Genomic DNA, 20,934 nt, shown 5'->3' on the forward strand with positions numbered 1-20,934 from the left:
CCTCTCTCTCAAAATTTGTATAATTAAACAGGCACCGAAGCAACGTTGCTTTCTCCTTACTTCAAATGGCTGAGAAGTAATATGAGAGAGAAAGAGAGATACATAGATAGAGGAAGAATCACAGCCATTTAGAGTAAACAATTCTAGAGAGAAGGACAAGAAGAGGATTTGGGAGTTCTTTGATATCTGTTCTTCATCTCTGCAACAAATTTGGATTGGAATTGAGTCTGCAACTCTTGAACTTGGTTAGGGTTTTGGAGTGGGGTGGTTCTGGAACGGTGTTGGAGTTGAATTATAGTGATTGACTTAAGTGGGTTTTGGGAGAATTGAGGTGGGTTTGGTTTAGTTTTGGTTGGAGTGGTTCGATATAGAGCGGTTTGGACTTGTTATGGAGCGAATTGCAGGAACCGGAGGTAGATCCGGGAGTACCGGAGGCGAGAAGGAGGAAATCGGAGCTGAGTCGTTCCTATTTGGCGAGGAAATTCAAAGACTGATGACTGGTCCGCCGGAGAATGGAAGCTCCTTCACGGCACTCCTCGGACTTCCGGCGAATCAAGCCATGGAGCTCTTGCACTCGCAGGAATCTGACACAGCTCCCACCGAACTCTCCGGCGAGGCGTGGAGAGATAACCATATGAATCCTCACAAACTCTACTACTGTTCCCCGACATTTCCGGCGAACACCACTCTCATCGACCGCGCCGCGAGGTTCTCCGTCTTCGCCGCCGGCGAAAACTCGCCGGAAACCAGCTCAGTCCCGTCGAATTCCTCGCTCAAAGTTAAGAATGAACCCACCGATACAGACTCGAACCCTAATTCATTACCGCCGTTGATCTCCAATCCAACGGTTGAGAACAAGAATCAGCGATCAACGAAGCGAAAGGAGCGAGAGAAGAAGGTGGGTGCACTCCAAATTAGGGTTTCTAGGGTTCCATTTTTGGTAATCACCTTAATTTCACTGATTAAGACTTAATCAACCCCAATTTGTGATAAATTAGGCCAAAGGGTCGACGAAAAAGTGCAAAAACGCATCGAATGAGACCTCCGAAGAGGCCGAGAAGCTTCCGTACGTTCACGTTCGAGCTCGTCGCGGCGAAGCCACTGATAGCCATAGCTTAGCAGAAAGGGTAATGCCTTAATCAATATTAATTAGTCTCTAATGTAGTTTATTTGTTGTTAATTTTCAATTAATATTGCTATTGTTTTTCCAAATTTTGATAGGCTAGGAGAGAGAAGATTAACGCCCGGATGAAGCTTCTTCAAGAGCTGGTCCCCGGTTGTAATAAGGTCAGTTTTCATATTTCTTTGTCTTGACTCTTGAGTTGCTTAATTAATTATTAAAATTGTATGATTAGGATTTCAGAATCTTTGATTACGGAAATGAGTGTGATTATTCCTTAAAAAGTGCAATTGTGTCTTTGGATTAGGCTTTTAATAATGGTTTTGTCATTGTCACCCTTTTTTACCCAAACCCAAAAGGGGTTTCCTTTTCCCTCAAGAAAAGTGTTAAAGTGGGTAAAGTGGCAATATTGTAATTTCACCGATTGCGAAACAATTATTTTTTATTATCATTATTTTTTCATTTCTTTCTTCTGAGGAGGTTTCTTGGAAAGGGTTGATCTTGTCATTTTGGATGAACGGCTACATTTTTGTGGTTTGATAAATGATTGCCCCAGGAATTGTGTTCTGCAGCATGGTTTGAGCTTCATTTCAGAAAAGGATAAAACTTAGTAGTATTAGAATTGGATATCATGGAATTAAAATAATTTTGATTCGAAATGACGAGAATGCCCGTCACGGGGTTACACATGTAGTCGCCTTGTCAGTTGGGATGCTTATGGGTCCCTCCCCACCAGGGGATGCTTTGATCCTCTTTGTTTGGATTGAGTGTGTTTGGCAAGCATCTGGGTGGGTGCATGGTACTGACATTTATTATAAATTAGGTATCCATCCCAAATTGGAAGACGAAAAAATGGAAGACCAGAAAACACTCCTTCATACAAATCCATGTACCAGAGTCCCAGACCCAACTGCATATAGGCATGATGTGATAGTCCGAAAACAAATCAACTTAATAGAGTACAAGCATAAACCAGATCTATACCTACATGAGATTTCTTTTTTCATAATTGAATGCTTTTGAGCATTTCTTTTGTAACTTTTCCATTAATAAAAGGTGAATCCAAATCTGCTGAAATTAAATGATCAAAACCAACAACCACTTTCCTTTTTGGGATCACCAATCATGTTGTTCTAAAGATTGAGAAGTAGGCCTGTGGTTTAATAGTTGGAAATTATCAATATTAATTGTTGTCAGGTCTGGTTGAATCAAATAATGGCACTTTGGTTCTCTTTGATTGATCAGAATGTACAATCTCCTTACAATTATTAAAGTTTAGTTTACACACAATTCACAGCTGTATTCCCTTTCGAATTAAATTTGGGAGAAGGCTAATGGGGCCCCATATGTTCAATTTTTCTTTGAAAACTGTTGTCTCAGCAATTTTTGGGAAAATTTGATTCGCTTGTGTTTCCAAATTCTGAGTCATCTGAAGTTGAATGTGGCAGTTGAATCCTTATGTCCCTTTCACAACCCAGAGATGGATTAGAGTGCCTGTGATAGCCTTGGACTTAAATTTTCCTATATCTTTATTTGTTATTATGTACAGTTTAGAATTTTTGGATCTTCCATTTTCAATCATAAAAAAATGATATCGCACAACTGGTAGTGTGATCAATCCTTATCTGATCCAAGAAACTGACACATGGCAGCATAGACCACCCCTTATGTTCATCTCATCGGTTAATCGTCAAAAAGCTGTTTTAGCCAGGTGCTCTCTTCAGAATCATTCAATAAAACATTTACTTGAAATTTGCATCTGAGTGAAAACATCAATGTTCTATTTTCCTCCACTTTACTAGTGATCTGTCTCTGACAAGGAGAAGTTTGCTGTGTCTCTCAGTGTTTTAGTGTCCCTATTTTTGAAAGTTTCCATACCTAACAAGAAAACTGCTTTGCAGATTTCAGGTACAGCTTTAGTGCTGGATGAAATTATCAGCCACGTACAATCCCTACAACGCCAAGTAGAGGTCAGACTTGCTTATCTGAGGCATCTAATTTAGAGTGTTAAATTTGAACAGTTCTTGTCTACAATATTATGGGAGATGCAGAATTTAAACTTTTCCAGGAACAATTTTGTTAATGAGGCTTTGTTTGTGTGATGAGTCCTGAAGCACCTGGCCCCCACCTCTAACTATTGAGGTTTGCCAACTGTTTTTTGGTGCCTCTCTATATGATCTGAATTCCATCATAATGATCTTTTTTTTTTTTTTTTCTATTGATATCAGTTTGATGGGTTGCATTAATATATGGGTCTCAATCCTCTTGGATGCTAACTAAAGATTTCTGATGTGTTAAGTTCTACTTATGTTACTTTTCCTAATCTTAACATGTTTGGGTTATTGAAACAACATTATGAAATCTATTTGTTGTTAACCAACAATGAAAAAGAAAAAAAAAGACGACCCTAAGTAAAACTTGATGAGCATTGAGCATTTGGCAAGCTTCAAGATTTTTAAAACATATATGAATCTGTGTTACGTATGTATGTATTATCTTCACCCCTTGATTTCATTCTGGTTGGACTTTTCTTTGGTTACAGTTCTTATCTATGAGACTTGCGGCAGTAAACCCGAGAATTGATTTCAACCTTGACAGTTTATTGGCTCCAGAAGTAAGCATCGCATAGCTCTCTTCTTACATTGTCTCCTTAATAAATTAGAGATACTATACCTCAACCAGGCAGTGGGGGGTAGGTTGGTGTGTTGGGTGTTGGGGGTGGTTGAATCATAGGGCTCAAGATGCAGCCCAGTTTGAGCCTGCATCAAATTTATTTTGAGAGGGCTCGTGATATCACGTTCTCAACAAGAACTTTGACCCTGGTGTATATTTTATCATATTGTTAATAATTGCAGCGTGGATAAGCTAAATAGTGGAGTGGAAAATAGAAGCTCTTGTATTACTAGTGTGCTTTTCCTGACCCACACTCAAAATCAAAGAACAGTTTTCCACCATCAATGTGGGCAGAGCAGAGGTCAGTCTTGGACCACCTATGCCATCTGTCCACATTTAATCTACAACTTTTTGTGATTAGATGTGATCCATCAAAACGGTTCCCATAGCCTTATGGAATGGTGGGGCCTCCATAAAGGCCAGCCCTTATGTGTGGGAATGGGCATGGGTTATCTACAATTAACTTATGCAGTTCATGAGTTCCCAGTTGCATCATGCTGCACCATTTTAAAGAGTATTTTATCATTCAGTGAGGAGCATGGAATTGGTGCCACTGAACTTTATTGTTCCAGAATGGCCAAATACTCTTTATGTACTGTGGTAGTGTGCAATATAATCAGTCAAATGAAGCATAAAGGCTAATGGTATAAGGATCTGCATTGCGATCCATGGAATATATTGGGACTAAGAATCGTTCTTCTTGGTAGCTACCCCCTGAGGTCCCAAAATTTCCCTGGTCAAGATAGAGTTATGGTACTTTATAACAGTACTGATGAACTAACCAGTGTAATACGCTCTGTCCTATTGAGTTGCTACATTTTTTGAAATTTGATCTTCATTTTACATTATTAATCTTTTCCATTAACCTTTTAAACTTTCAGAGTGGATCTCTGGTCGACAGTAACTTCCCTAGCATGGTCATGCCACTGATGTGGCCAGATGTCCAAGCCAATGATAACAGACAACCTTATCAACAGCTATGGAATGATGACACACTTCACCAGCCAGTTTGGGGAAGGGAAGAGGACCCCCATAATTTCATTGCTCCAGAGCACTCGCTTTTGAGTTATGACTCCTCGGCAAATTCAGGTAAATTAGACTTTACTATGTTCAGTCTACCACTACCAACTACTCTTTTGCATAACTGACCTAACCAGAAATTATTTCATTAGCCCTCCATGACAAGCTCGGCAACATGCAAGTTTTATTTTTTTCTTTTCCCTGCCAAAGACATAAATTCATCGTTTAGAATGGAGACCTGCAACTACAAGAAAGAAAAGGAAAAAAACTTGGAATCGATTGATTAAAAAAATAATAATTTCCTAGAAAATTTTGAGTTCTCCCAACTTTTACTTTGTCTGTATGTGGAAAACTAGATTCATGCTTGCGTGTTCCTGTCAGGGTAGACCAGAGAAAGGTGATTCAATTATTGGATCTAAATACCTTCTCTATCTTATCATCTTAGCGAACAACATCATTTTAAATGGTACGGAAAGGGAAGCTGAATGTATTAATTTCTTAGGTGAATTGGATTAATAACTACCAAACATTTTTGGTTAAATTATTGAAGTAAAGTACTCATTTGGGTGAGTTTTCTGCTGTCTCCCAAGAAGGTCTCATTAACACCGAAATTAACACAAACTTGTTACATGTGGGCACAGGGTCTCTGCAGTCAAACCAGCTGAAAATGGAGCTGTGAAGGCAAAGGTGGAGCTGCATTAGTAGCTAGTCGTGTATATACTACTATAGTATTTAGCAGTTAGCCGGGGAAGTTGAGGGGGGGTCTTCAACATTCATATTGGGTTTCCACATCTTCTATTTGTGAGTCTGTTGGAAACCCAGATTTCTCTTGGTATGTTACTCTTGAGTATATATATATATATATTATATTATATAGATATATCTCTATATATTAATACTAACTTAGAGGGTCATTCAGTCTAAGACTTACATCTCTGAGATGATTGATTGATGATTCATATTGTAAAAACATAGAACACTCTATGCTTTAACTACTATGGAAGTCAGCTTTTTTGTTCCTTTGTTTCCCTTCAAGACAGTCTGGATTTCCTTTGGGAATGGATATCTGAGGAATACAGACCATAATTGTCTTCAGTTTATTATTCCTATTTCAGATAAGCATGGAACCAAGTCGACAGCTCTTAACAGTTTTCTCTAATTTCAGTTTAGTTCATGAAAAAGTTTATGGGCAATTCAATGTGTAAATGAGCTTTATGACTCAATGGTCTTGGATGGAAATCTCCAAGAGAGGAAAAAAAACTAAAAAACCTTTATGGGTAACTTTTTAAAAATAAAGAGCTTGTCGTGTGATCGTTGTTATCTATAAACAATTTTTAAAAATAAAATGAGAAAAAAAATAATTTTTAGAGAATAAGTAGGAGTTGTTTTTATGGGTTTTTGAATTTTGTTTTTAAAAATTTGTTTTTAAATTAAAAAATAAAAAGTAACTTTTAAAAATAAGTTTTAGAAAACATGGTGAAACAGATCGAAATTTTGAGAACAACTTTTAATAATAATTATTAGTTATTCTTAGAAATAAAATTTTATATGAAAATTCAAATATAAAAAGATTTAAGCTTATTGTCTATGAAATTTTTTAAAAATATTTTATAAAAAAATTTCTGAAAATATCTTAAATTTTTTCTGAAAAACAATATGTTTTTAAAAATTATTTTTAGTTAAAAAAATTGTGTGTTTTTTTATTTTCTGTTCTGTATAGAATAGAAATTTATTTTTGACATCAGTTTTCAAACAACCTTTGGGCCTTAGGCCCAAACTAGTCGGCTCATGTTGGAAAAGGCCCAAACTAGTCAGCTCATGTTGGAATGGGGCCATTGGGCTGGGCTTCGCACCGCATCGAGATGATGACATATGAATGCTTGTGACTCCAGTTTTTGGTGAGGTGGGTGGAACCGATGACTAAGGAGAACGATGTTTTACCAACTCATCTAATCTAGTAAGTTCGCTTACATCCATGTTTCCCCCACACTTTTAAAACAAAATAAATAAATAAATAAAAATTCTTGGGTTTTGTATTAAACTATTTTTTATTCTTTTAATAAAATTAGAGAAACACTTATGAAAAATATGTTTAGCGTAAAAGAGGATTCAATAATATAATAATTAATTAGATACCCAATCAAAATTTAAGATTGATACTATTTTAAATATATATATATATATATATATATATATATATATATATATATATATATATATATATATATATATATATATATATATATTTTTTTTTTTTTCAAAAGGGTAAATAAAATAAGAAAGAAAAACCCTAAGTGTGACTCCTTATTTTGGAAAAGGCGGTGTGCGAAAAATCGGATCGGGTTCAGGGGTCAGGTTACTTATCGGGAAGGTACGGTAAATACTGTAGCACTCCTTTAAGTCCCTAAAGTCGGGTCTCTATTAATAAAATGAAGCTGATGTGACAATTGACGAGTAAATCAATGAATATCCTGAATAATCATGCACATATAAAAGTCGAGACATGCATAGACAACGATTAGAGGAAAATGGGTACATACCTGGGCAACGAGCCACCATGCGCTATCAATAGAGAGGGTTAGTGCACAATTTAGGAATAATCGCATGTATGTTAGAGAGTATGGTAAATCAATCATGTATGATAATCAAAACAACAATCAATCAATCAATCATAAAGTCACATATGTCGGGTTCCCACCAAAACCCATTTATTTTGCATGAATTAATATCACAAATTCTATTATTCCGGAATTATGAAAAAAACATTCATGCCTATTAAAATCAAGAGGAGCAGAAGATTGTGGGCGGAAATGGATCTGGCGAATCGCGAGTGGTTGACGAGCTAAGCTGTCCGAGGAATCTGAATTGTCGGCTGCGGATACTCTCCGGGTAAGCTCTATCAGAGGATTCAGACATGTCTGACTGGGGAAGTTGAATCGCCCTCCTCTCCCATCCGGCGTCAGGCGCCGAATGTGAGATATCCGGAGAAGGTGGAATGTCGGCCGGACAGAATTTTGGATGTGAGATATCCGGAGAAGGTGGAACGTCGGCCGGACAGAATTCCGGATGTGAGATATCCGAAGAAGGTGGAACGTCGGTCAGACAGAATTCCGGATGTGAGATATCCGGAGAAGGTGGAACGTCGACCGGACAGAATTCCGGATGTGAGATATCCGGAGAAGGTTGAACGTCGGCCGGACAGAATTCTTCCCCGGGTGGAATGAGCTATACCGCGCGTCGCAAGGGGGATCGTCTGCATGTGCAAGGGAGAGAGAGAGCCACGTGACATTTTTTTTAGGGAGGATGAAGGTTTAGAGAGAGAAACGGGTTTGGTGGTATGGTCAAATGAGTGTACACATGGGTATGGTAGAATATGGTTATGAGTAGCATGAAGGATGGGTATGAGTTGTATGGATATGGAAGCTTAGGTGAGTGGTTTTAATGGGTATGTGAAGGAGTGAAGGATAGCATGCACCCGTGAGACTCCATGTAAGTGAGGGAGTGGGATGGAGAATGAATGAGAGGAAAATGGGTGTGGTGGAGGATGCTTGATTCCTGCAAGCTTGAGTGAGGAAATGGGTATGACGACCTAGAGAGAGAGGTGGATCGATGAACGATGGGTATGGTGGATAAGGGAAAAAAACATGGGGACGAGATGACGACACGCTTGCATTTGGTAAAACTTTTTATTTTGAAATAAGTTGCATTTGATTTATCATTAGAATTTTCGTCTTTATAATCTCTTAATTGAAGACAAAAAATTTGAATTTTAAATTCTCCAACTTTAATTGCTTAATTTAAATGATTTAGTTAATTGCTTTTAACAACTTCTCTTATGTTTTACAACAAGATAATAATAATAATAAATAATATATATTTTTTATTATTATTATTGGAGATTAGTTTATTTTTTAGGAAACTTCTATGTAAATAGATATTTATTTATTTACTTATTTATTTTGAAAATAATTTAATCCATTAAAATTTTTATGTGTACAAAAACATATAATTTTTTTTAAAATTTTAAATCTCTTTTTCATTTTCATTGATTTTTCTTTGATGGATTTATTTTTATTTTTATTTTTCAATATTTCCAAACATATCTTTTTCTCCTTATCCTTTCCAAATATTCTAAACCTTTATCCAATCTTAATCTAAGATGATAAGATCAGAATAAAATAATTAATATTTTATAATTTTTTTTCAATATTTTTAAGGAAAAAATTGTGTAACATCATAAAAGAGCCGTAACCAACCACCGATCCGTTTCGATTCGTGAGCGTAGCAGAATGGGAGCTACGCTCTTCCACATCACGCTCTTCTTTCTCCTATTTTCCATCGTCCAATCACGGCTCTACACGTTGCCACAACCAATCATTCAACTCCCCCACCTCTTCTCTGTCGCCGACTACGGAGCCATCGGCGATGGCCTGCACTACGACACAGCCGCGATCCAGGCGACAATCGACGCCTGCCACTCCGCCGGAGGCGGCCAAATCAGGTTCCCCCCGGGGACCTATCTCACCGCCACGGTCTACCTCAAATCCGGGGTGTACCTGGTGGTGGAAGAAGGCGCGAAGATACTCGGCGGCACGAAGCTGGAGGACTATCCGGAGGAGAGCAGGCGGTGGTACGTGGTGTTGGCGGAAAACGCGACGGATGTGGGGATAACGGGCGGAGGAGTGATCGATGGACATGGAATGAAGTTCGTGAAGAGGTTTGAGGAGGCGAAGAATGTGATGGTGAGTTGGAACGAGACTGGAGCTTGCTTGGGAGATGAGTGTAGGCCGAGACTCGTGGGATTCCTTGGTTGCAGGAATGTTAGGGTTTGGAATATCCGCTTGAATGAACCGGCCTACTGGTGGTGCGTATTACACCCCTCTCTCTCTCTCTCAATATCCGTTATCTGACTTTTGCCAACTTTTCACTTTTCTTTTTCTTTTTTTGCATTTCATCCTCTTTATTATTTTATCCCTTCGATAACACATTAAAAAAAGCTAAATTTATTTTATACCAAATGACTAACAATTAAATTTTAAAATTAAAATATATTATCAAAATCAATTTTAAAATTTTAAAATTTATATAGAAATGAATAGATCTAAATTATATATAAATGTATAAAAAAATAATTTTAGGTTCAGAATCTTTTGCACAGGGTTTTATCCCCTTTCGGGTGCAGTTCAAAATTGAATTGTGAAAAATTATGGGGGCGCTAATGGAAAAACATAGGTTTATATGCGATGCACTGAAAGTAGGACAGTGGACACAATAATGGAAACGTGAGGATTAGGATTCCAATTATCGAGGGCATCGTTTCAGAGAGTGTGGTGGATGAGTATGGGTTACTAGTCACTTCTGACATAACAGCTTGTGACTCGAAGTTGGATCCACTCAGATTAGGAAAATCGCCGAAAGTGAGTGACACGTGGCGTGCCTGACAGTTGGTTTTTGGAAGGAGGCAACTGTCATTTTGCTGATGGCGAGCACCATCTTGATTCAGTGCTCCACATACCTTTTAGAATAAGAAATCTGCAATTTATTTTTTATTTTTCACGTTCAGAAATAATTTCAAACAAAGAATCAACGCCCTGTTGTTAATATTTTTTATTCTAACATTTATTTTAAAAATTAGATAATATTCAACTTTTACATTTATTATTTTTTTTATTTTTAAATTTAGACCATGATACAAAATAAATAAAATCAAGATATAAAGGTATAAATAAATAAAATTAAGTATAAATAACATGATATAAACACGTAGAGGTGACAATACATGTAATTTTTCCATCCTTACCAAAAAAAGGGAACGCCTCAGTACCTCAATTGAAAGCCATAAGAGTGTGTCATCATTAAACTGTTGTGACTAAGGGAAGCCACAATAAAGAAGAGGAGCATTATTTGCATCCCTTCCTAGCTATTCGTGAGCGCACTGCTTAGTTTGGGAATGTGTGCTTGATCTCTAAATCTTGGAATCTACCCACGGCAACCACCTGCACTCATTATTACATTCCTGAACATGGGTATCCTGTTAGTGATGGTAACCGCATTAGCATCCAATTCAAATGGTGAAAACTATTGGATCCATTGCAGCTTCTTCTTTGCATAGGGACTTGTATCAGTGTATGCAACAATTGTCTTCTTGAAAAATATCTGGTCCAATCATCCAGGTTTCAACTGCAATCTTTAACACTACTCTTTTGGGCCTACTTTTCCCTTGTGGATCCATGGAACTGTAGGAGTTACCGGTTTACGTGTTCCATGTTTCTCTTTGCTTGGTAGTTAGTAGAGATCCAAGCCCAGGCCTGGACCCAAAGGAGGGACTCGATAAATGCCAGACATGTTTCCCACAACCAATCCCATTTGATAAAAGTCATCACAGGTAGAGCCATGGGAGTAGTTCAGAGTTCACAGTTTCATTAAGCTAAGAAATCCTCTGATTTTTACAGGAGCTCAAGTCAGACATGCTTGACCATGGCCAAAACATTGCTGCTGTATGGCAGTCATATAGTGAGTAACCATATCAGTAGGAATCCAGATCATATCTCCCCAAAGTAGTTTGCATTAATTCTAGGTTTGCTTCCTTTTAATGTATGGGGCTCAAGACATTGATATAACTGCTCGAAAAGAGCATTTTTTTTTTCCTCAGAGCAACACGGTTTTGCGGAGAATGTAGCCATACCTATTGCATTACCCAAAGCCATAGATGTTAAGGTGATTAATGAAACAGAATTTAGTTTTCCTTACCAGGTAGAGTTGAACCGGATCATCTGCTGACAACTCAAATTGGATTTTTTAACTATGGTTTCTAGATGTTTCTGACAACCCATGTATATATCGCAAGCAAATTGTTTTCATAGAAAAATGGTACAATTGAATTAGATTTATTGCCCATGATCTATTTTTAGTTGTTTGTCCATGTTTTTTTCCTTCTATCCATGTATCTGATAAATAATCGATTTTCTAATTGCAGCCTGCACTTGGTAGGGTGTGATAACACATCAATTCATGATGTTTCCATTTATGGAGACTTCAATACCCCAAACAATGATGGGATAGATATAGAGGATTCAAATAACACAGTCATCACTAGATGCAGCATTAGCACAGGAGATGACTCTATCTGTCCAAAGACATCCAATGGCCCACTCTATAACTTAACGGTCACAAACTGTTGGCTTCAAAGTAGATCCTCAGCAATCAAACTTGGCAGTGGTAGTTTTTATGATTTCAAGGGTCTGGTGTTTGACAATATCACCATTGATGATTCCCATAGAGGACTCGGAATGCAGATACGTGATGGAGGTAACAGCATTTTGGTTCCCTTTTCCCTCAGATGATTAGTTTTTCTGTGTTGAATTCTCCATTCACGCTATGTTAAAACAGAAATTGTACTTGAAATTCCCTCAATATTTATGTTTTTTATTTCCTCCTAATCCAACATTTCCTGAAAAATAGACCTGTTGTACACACCTATTGTCAATATCTTTCAATGTAGATTAACAGGCAGAAGCATCTTTAGAGAGGCGATCAATTGAAATCTCTATGATCTGTTTTCAGCTAATTATTAACCTTGGTGTAGGAGATGTTAGTGATGTTACCTTCTCCAACATGAACATCAAAACTAGATACTACGAGCCAGCATTATGGTGGGGAAGAGCAGAGCCAATCTACATCACAACCTGCCCACGAGACTCCAACTCAAAAGAAGGTTCCATCTCAAACATACGCTTTATCAACATCTCTGCAACTTCTGAAAATGGCGTCTTCTTGTCGGGTTCCAAAGCTGGACTCCTCAGCAACTTGAGATTCCAGAATGTGAATTTTACTTACAGAAGATGGACCAATTTTCCAGATGATTTAGTAGACTACAGACCAGGATGCCGGGGGCTTGTCAAACACAGCCCAGCCGGTATGATCATGGAACACATTGATGGTTTGGAGCTGGAAAACGTTAATATGAGATGGTCTGGTGTTATCCAAAACAAGAGGTGGAACAACCCTCTAGACTTCCTGCCTTCAACTGTGAATAACATTTCTTTCCTTAATTTCCAATCTGGTTCCGATTCAGTGAGGGAGATCAGAGCCCCGAGGGAAGGATCTATAGTTTAAAGCTATTCTCAGCTTCAATTTTTTGTGAAGTATAGTCAGTGGTGCTTTCATTTCACTGTACAGGGCAGATTCTGCTTGTGTACTGATCCAAGTTGAAAACATTTTGTGTTGTATAAATAAATGATTTTGTTTTTCAAAATTATTTGGTGAGATGATTTTAGAATATAATGTCTTTACTAAATTTAAAAACATTTATGACAGGCAAGCCTCTTATTGCTCTTATTGCTCCAAGCTAAAAAACCTTTCATTTGACTGTTGAGGTGTGCCCAGACAAGTGCTAGGCATAGTGCCCCGAGCAAGTTAAACAACTCTCGGTGGAAGAGAAAATGATCTGGAAAATCACCAGCTTGATTTTCCATCGTCCCAAACAAGTGCTTTCTTCCATCTCCAACCCATTCAGCCGCCAACGAATCCTCCTCTCCACATTCCCGGCAAATTCACCAGATTTGAAAACCTTATGCTCCAACGGTCAACTAAAAGAGGCCCTGTTGGAAATGGGCATTCAAGGCCTTGAAGTGGAGTTTCAAGGCTACGATTCAGTCTTAACTGAGTGTATAAGCCAAACAGCCATTAGAGAAGGCCAAAGGGTCCATGCCCATATGATCAAAACCTGTTATGAACCGCCTGTGTACCTTAGGACTAGGTTGATTGTTTTGTATAATAAGTGTCAGTGTTTAGGTGATGCAAGGCGGGTGCTCGATGAAATGCCGGAAAGGAATGTAGTCTCTTGGACTGCGATGATCTCAGGTTATTCTCAGAGGGGTTATGCCTCAGAAGCCTTGCATCTTTTTGTAGAGATGCTAATGTCAGGTACTTTTTCCCTTTCTTTTTTTTTTTTTTTTTTTCTTTTTTAATTTTTTTATTTTATGTTCCATTTATGATGCGCGATATGTTGGAGGAAATATCAGTGCAAGTGTGGAAGAAGAATAACATGATTTCTTCTTTCCATTGGAAAAATGATAAGAACTTGTCAAAATAATGACTTTTTTTCTTTCTCTACGAGGGCCTGATATTAATAGTCCATCAATTGGATGAGCATTTTTCTTAGCAAAATAATTGTAACTGGATTCATAAACCAGTCCCAAGTGGAGATTAATTGAATCATTATATTTAGTAGCTGGACATATTATAAAAATATGTGGGGTATTTGTCAACCACAGGGAATGGTTCCATTTTTTTTTTCTGCATATCATAAAATTCTATATAAAGTGGTGTTAGACCTACAATAAGAACACTTCTGCAATCTAGAAGTGGTTATTATTGTTTGTATTAAGTGCAAGTGAAGGAGACATTTTACAACTGCTATTAGATAGTTGTGTCTGCTATGGCAAGAGAAATGGAATGATTCTATTTCCATGGATTTTCAGAATCCCTCTTTGAGTATAACTAAAAGTCCATGAGGTAATCTTAGATGGGCAAGGTTGATTTTTTTTTTGGTTCCTGCTATATATACATCAAAACTTGTTTGTCATTGCTATTATGGTTTCTAAGTCCAGATTGTAACATGGAATGATTGCAGGTACAGCCCCTAATGAGTTCACTTTTGCAACGGTGCTTACTTCTTGTACAAGCAGTTCCGGGTTTCAGCTAGGAAGGCAAATCCACTCTCTCGTTATCAAGACCAGTTTTCAATCACATATATTTGTTGGGAGCTCGCTTCTGGACATGTATGCGAAAGCTGGTAAGATTTGTGAAGCTCGTGGAGTTTTTGATGGTTTGCCAGAAAGGGATGTTGTTTCTTGTACTGCTATAATCTCAGGCTATGCACAGCTGGGTCTTGATGAAGAGGCATTAGATTTATTCCGTAGATTGCAGAGGGAGGGAATGAGGTCAAATTATGTTACTTATGCTAGTGTTTTAACTGCATTATCTGGGCTTGCTGCATTGGATCACGGCAGACAAGTTCACAGTCATGTTCTTCGGGCCAAACTGCCCTTCTATGTGGTTCTTCAGAATTCTCTGATCGATATGTACTCAAAATGTGGAAGCCTCACATACTCAAGAAGGATCTTTGATAGCATGCCTGAGAGAACTGTCATCTCATGGAATGCCATGCTTGTGGGATATAGCAAACATGGTCTGGGAAGAGAGGCTGTTGAGCTTTTCAAATTGATGAAGGAAGAAAATAAAGTCAAACCTGATAGCGTCACTTTTTTGGCTGTTCTATCTGGTTGCAGCCATGGAGGGATGGAAGATAGAGGGCTTGAAATTTTTTATGAGATGGTGAACCAGAAAGATGGATTTGAGCCAGAGATTGAGCATTATGGGTGTGTTGTTGATTTGTTTGGGCGTGCAGGCCGCGTGGAAGAGGCTTTCGAATTTATCAAAAAGATGCCTTTTGAGCCAACTGCTGCTATTTGGGGTTCACTTTTAGGTGCTTGTAGGGTTCACCAGAATGTTCACATTGGGGAATTTGTGGCTCGTCGACTCTTAGAAATTGAGCCTGAAAATGCTGGGAATTATGTTATTCTTTCCAATTTGTATGCTTCTGCAGGGAGATGGGACGCTGTAAGAACGGTCAGGGAGTTGATGAAGGAGAAGGCTGTGATAAAGGAGCCTGGGAGAAGTTGGATTGAGCTTGATCAAACTCTTCATACTTTTCATGCAAGTGATCGATCCCATCCAAGAAAGGAAGAGGTATTTGCCAAGGTGAGGGAGTTATCAATCAAGATCAAGGAAGCTGGTTATATTCCTGAATTGAGTTGTGTTTTGTATGATGTGGATGATGAACAGAAGGAAAAAATACTCCAAGGTCACAGTGAAAAACTGGCATTAGCTTTTGGGCTGATTTGTACACCTGGAGGAACATCAGTCCGGATCATAAAAAACCTTCGGATTTGTGTTGATTGCCACAATTTTGCCAAGTTTTTGTCAAGGGTTTATTGTAGAGAAGTGTCTTTGAGGGATAAGAACCGCTTCCATCATATCGTTGGAGGAACCTGTTCTTGTGGAGATTACTGGTGAGCTTTGACGATTCTTTGACAGGTGAATCTTCTCTGTTTGTACATTAGTTTCTGGTTTCAGCATATCACATTATTGTTTCCTATAGATTATGAGATGAGCAGACAAACCATATCTCTGAAACAGCAAGATGGAACTCAATATACTGACATATGCCATGAGAAATGACTTGTCTTCAATAACAAAGAGTTTCCAAGTGGAGAAGCTTTCCGATTCTTTCTGATTGGAGAAATTTGGTTTTGATGAATATAAGACACACAAGACAAACTGCAGTTTCCTGGTGAGAAGATTCTAAACTGGACCTTGAGGCAGTAAAGGGTGATTAAGATCATCCTGCCGCAGATGATTTTTCTTGTTTCTAATGCAAGGTTTTCTGAGAAAACTCCATGAGCTTTGCTTGATCATTGCAGCAACTTGAAAGCCCAGACATTAGTTTTGCAGATAAAGATAAGAAGAGCAGCATAATTATGTTGATGCAGGCTAGATTTTTTGTTTTCTCTACATTTCCCAGCATCCAAGCATTTTTAAAATACTGAGCTTTTGTGTAGGATCCCAGTGGAAATGGTTGGGAATGTTAGCGGTTAGAGGAGAAGTAGAATGAAATCAGTATGATATGATCTTGTAGGCAGTGAATTCTGTCAAAATTTGAAATTTCAAATAAAATTGCTCTATAACAATTATAAAACATTAAGAGTGTATTTGGTTCAAGAAAATTTGAGTCGATGGAAAAAAAAGAAAGAGAAAATTAGAAGAAAAGAACAAATAGAGAAAAATAAAAATTGATTTAAACTATATTTGGTTTTTGTAAAAATTTATATATTTTAAATTATTTAATTTTTATATAGAAGAGTTAAAAAAGAAATGAGTTTAAAGTATTATATACAAATAATTTGTTAATTTTAAATATATTTTTTTCCTTTCCTTCTATTTTTCTTTATTTTTATTTTTCCTCTCTATTTTTCTCCTTATCTTTTCCCTCAATTTTTTTCAAAAATAAAACATAGTTTTTTTTATATGTTATTATAACTTTTTATTTATTTATAATTTAAAAATATATAAGTTTTAATTAATTTTAAATAAATTTTATTTTATTTTTAAATATTTTTGTTAGTATAATAATGAGAAAATCATTTATCTTAATATTTTTTTTTTGAAGCCAAACGTAACCTAGGAGTTTTCTATTGGTTTTTCCTTGATACTATTGGGGATGTAATTAATTTAATAATTTAATATGATGAATTAATTTAATTTAAAGAATTAAATATATTTAATAAAATAATTTAATATTATAACTCACATAATAAATCATCTTTTCTAAATTCCAAATATCTTTTCTTTTTTCTTGCTTCTCTCTAAAATCTCTATTTAATATCAATCAATTAAACATAAATATATAAATTTAATAGTTTTAAAAAAACTTTTAATAAATAAAAACTAACAAGGTCAAGTATTTATTTTTCTAGTTAGAGATTAGTGTATTGGGGCTAACGTTGGATTTGCTCGAGGAACTACTAATTTAGGTAAATATCTAATACATTTTTAGACTGAAGAAATCATTTTTTGATAAGAGACTATGAGTTTTTGTGATTTGCATGCGTCCTGTTTACAACCTTTAAGGGCCAATGTAATTCATTACATTGAATTTACATTATAGGCAAAAAATTTATCATCTCCATGAGTTTAAATCTCGAGTTATTGCAAAAAAAAAAAATAAAAAAAAATGAAACAATGATATTATGGAAGTAAATATTGTCACACAACTTTAGCCAATTTGATTTGATGGAGGCATAAACTAGTGGCTCTTTCCATTGTGTAGACAAGGTTGGTTGGATTAAGTATTAACCCATTTTTTTGTATATTATATATTCACCTATGTAGCTTTCTTGATTGCCTCCAAATCACGCAAATTTGGTTAATTATTATTATTTTTTAATGTGTTGTATTTACTATAATCTCATTTCTTTCTATGGAGAAGGGGTTCTATTTATAGTAATATTGATCATTTATTCGGCATCAAAGACATTTGGAATTTTATTTCTAATGACACTTTTTGAGTTAGGGATAAGAATGTGGAAAATTATTTCATATATTTTGATATTGAAAATTCGATGTTTGAGATTGATAACAATCAATCTTTTCAGAGTGAATTAGAATGTTTTTTTATTTTTATAGTTATCGAAATTATAGTTATCTGAATAATGTATTTAAGAGTAATCATCCCCACTATGATAATTACATGTATGATACTAAATATAGTTGAAATAAGTACATTCAAATAGATATAAGGTTTTATTTAGCACACGAAAATGCATATCATGATTCTTCTATCTATCAATATTGGCAAGCATTGCAAATGTAAGAAGTAGACAATTATCTTGACAATAATGAGTCAAACTAGTATTTGTAGTGAATTCCTGTGTTAAGTACTTATGTATTATGATAGGAACTCCAATTCTCTGATGAATATAACCCTTTTAAGCGCTATTAGACTTAAAATGGTTTTATATTTTCCATTAAATTAACTTAAGAATATTGAATTCTCATCCTCGTCAAACACAACTTTAAAAAAATGCATGATGCAATTTTTAGAATTTGATAAACTTAAATGATATTTATTATTAGAAGAAGGGGGCCAAATGATTTAAAAATTATTATTATTTTTAATATCTTAGTTTTTTAATTAATTTTTAAAAAATCATTATACTTTTAACATAAGTTTTTAACAGTTTTTATCTTTTGTATAAAAATTGCTATTTTTTTATTTTTAAAAACTCAAAACAGAAATTATTAAAAAGTTCATTTTTACAAATATTTTTCTTATCTGAAACGACGTCGTTTCAGAAATTTAAATGAAGGAGGATAATTAAATAGATCTTAACTAGCTGCTCCTCAGAAACGACGCCGTCTTGATCTGACTGCAACTCCAGACATTTGCCCTCGCTCTGTGTCTACTTTCGCATCGACCAAACATCGAAATGCCTTCTGCTAAACCCTTCACCTCAGCCGCGGGCGCCCTCCGAAACCGCCTTCTCCCCAGCCTCCGCACAAGAGGCGGTGGCGAATCAGGCCCAAGTCGGTGGACAAGCCCCGGCCATCAGGATCGCCCGAATGGCTACCTATTCAACCGGACTCCGCTACCACCCGGACAGACGCGACAATGGGAAGATTGGGAACTTCCTTGCTACGTCACCTCATTCCTCACTGTCATCATCCTTGGCGTTGGCCTCAGTGCCAAGCCCGATCTCACCATCGAAACTTGGGCTCACCAGAAAGCCCTTGAACGCCTCGCTTCCGAGTCATCTGGATCCGAGTGATTTCAAATCGGGGCTCGGATAATTGGGCTTTCCCCACTCCATCGATGGGCTGGTTATGGTGATTATGTTGATATGATGTGGTTCAATAAGGGTTTCAACTCTTGAAAATTTGGTACCTTTTAGAGCTTTGTTTCTGTATTTTTACTGTTAACTTTTGGATTCTTTCAAGAATCCTGTTTCAAGAGGTTTAAGATTTTCTTGATTGAATTTACGGGTTTGTTATCTTTGTTTGGTTTTGGGAAAAGCTAGGAAAATTACAAGGGAAGAAATTTGAATCCTAATCCAACTCTGCCTAATGCGCTGATTCGATCATTTAGCTTAGCTGGGTTGATATGGTGTGGTTCGGGAAAATCCTCACTCTTGAATTAACCGTGTTAAAGCTCAATTGCTGCATTTTTAGTGTTAATTTGGGTGCTTGAAATGAGAAATATAAATACCTCTTGACCTTGATTGATTGGGGTTTTGGTGGGCCTTTTTTTTGTTGCCGAGAAAAAGTTACGGAAAAATTGGGAATGAAAGACAGGAAACCTCCACTGAGATGTACTGCATACCAGGTCTAGTTAGTTTTCTGTGTTCAAATGTTGCAGTGATTTGTGATCTAGGAAGGGCTTACTGACCTGCCCTTTTGGGTTTTCAGTTACTTGTTAAACTAATTCAATGAGGTCCTAACTGTTACTGCAATCTTCTCTTTCAACTTGGATGTTTGACATGATAATACATGGAGAATTTTGTTGTGCTCCTGGCTCAATTTTATGTTTGGATGACAATAGAATGTTGGATTGGTTGAAAAATTGAAAATTAGACATCAAAATCAATTTCTTTAGGCATTAGTTATTTTATTTAAATGGACATTGGGCATGATAACTCCTTGAGAGATTTACAGCCATATTATCTCAACTTATGGCCATTTTCTACTGGGTTGTGGGTAGTACTAGCAAGTTTATGACAATTGTTTTATATTTGTTTTTGATTTCATAAAAATAAAAAATGGGGTTGCTGAAGCTCATTCACCCATTAATGATCTTTAGTGTTTCAAACTTTGATATTTTTCCCATTGAGGATTTCTTATATAGTTTATAACAGGCTTGACAGAAATGTCTTCCTAAATTTTGTGTTGCTAGTAGGCTGTTAAATGACATCAAGAAACTCAGTTTATCACCTGGGTGATCTCTAGGTTACATCATGAAGGTTACCTATTGTCAAAACCACAATCATGCAGATAAGCTTGCATTTATGAATAGAAGTTGGAAAACCTATAATGATGTATTGTACACTTCCACCTAATAACAATGAAGGTGTGGAGTCTGTGGACTTGTGATTAAGGTAGCACTCTTGCAAACGGGATTATATCCTACATGATTGCAAGAAGTAGGAGCAAGTTTGTGACACTTGTATTCTGAACTAGTAACAAAGGCAGTGTAGATGTAAGGACAAAGAATGATGTGCCCTTGTGTGATAGTGTTTTCTATGTATTGTAGTTGTCCATGACACCATGTATTAGAGTTGTATCACATAGCAAGGAACTTTATGTCGCAAGAACTTCATTTCTTCCACTGTTTTGGACTTTGTGAGAGATGAGGTTTTCTACATGATTGTAGGCGGTATGTTAAATTAGGAATGAGGGTTTAGATGACTTATTTGAGTTGGTTGCTTATGTGGTTCAAGGCGATTTAAAGTTTTAGAATCAATTTGGACAAAAGTGAGTTAATTCTTGTGGGGAGTGTGGATAAT

The 20,934-nt window shown here is 36.6% G+C and overlaps 4 protein-coding genes across 4 annotated transcripts; all 4 read left to right on the plus strand.

Moving 5' to 3' along the window:
* Window positions 1–5,848, plus strand: LOC117920944 (transcription factor bHLH48-like). Its single transcript, XM_034838655.1, has 7 exons — window positions 1–898; window positions 999–1,127; window positions 1,222–1,287; window positions 3,022–3,090; window positions 3,663–3,734; window positions 4,675–4,882; window positions 5,455–5,848. The coding sequence occupies exons 1-7, from the start codon at window positions 389–391 to the stop codon at window positions 5,490–5,492; spliced, it is 1,092 nt and encodes a 363-aa protein (XP_034694546.1). The 5' UTR covers window positions 1–388; the 3' UTR covers window positions 5,493–5,848.
* Window positions 5,849–9,069: 3,221 nt separating this feature from the next.
* On the plus strand, window positions 9,070–13,067 carry LOC117920544 (exo-poly-alpha-D-galacturonosidase). Its single transcript, XM_034838144.1, has 3 exons — window positions 9,070–9,677; window positions 11,790–12,121; window positions 12,399–13,067. Exons 1-3 carry the CDS (start codon window positions 9,103–9,105, stop codon window positions 12,926–12,928), a joined length of 1,437 nt encoding a protein of 478 aa, XP_034694035.1. The 5' UTR covers window positions 9,070–9,102; the 3' UTR covers window positions 12,929–13,067.
* A 124-nt stretch (window positions 13,068–13,191) lies between these two features.
* Window positions 13,192–16,574, plus strand: LOC117920543 (putative pentatricopeptide repeat-containing protein At3g13770, mitochondrial). Its single transcript, XM_034838143.1, has 2 exons — window positions 13,192–13,738; window positions 14,448–16,574. Exons 1-2 carry the CDS (start codon window positions 13,255–13,257, stop codon window positions 15,890–15,892), a joined length of 1,929 nt encoding a protein of 642 aa, XP_034694034.1. The 5' UTR covers window positions 13,192–13,254; the 3' UTR covers window positions 15,893–16,574.
* A 2,211-nt stretch (window positions 16,575–18,785) lies between these two features.
* Window positions 18,786–19,468, plus strand: LOC117919830. The gene has a single exon (XM_034837092.1). It carries the CDS (start codon window positions 18,865–18,867, stop codon window positions 19,201–19,203), a length of 339 nt encoding a protein of 112 aa, XP_034692983.1. The 5' UTR covers window positions 18,786–18,864; the 3' UTR covers window positions 19,204–19,468.
* Window positions 19,469–20,934: the final 1,466 nt, after the last annotated feature.

This window comes from Vitis riparia, chromosome 8 (genome assembly GCF_004353265.1).
Source record: "Vitis riparia cultivar Riparia Gloire de Montpellier isolate 1030 chromosome 8, EGFV_Vit.rip_1.0, whole genome shotgun sequence".
In the NCBI taxonomy this organism is placed as follows: Eukaryota; Viridiplantae; Streptophyta; class Magnoliopsida; order Vitales; family Vitaceae; genus Vitis; species Vitis riparia.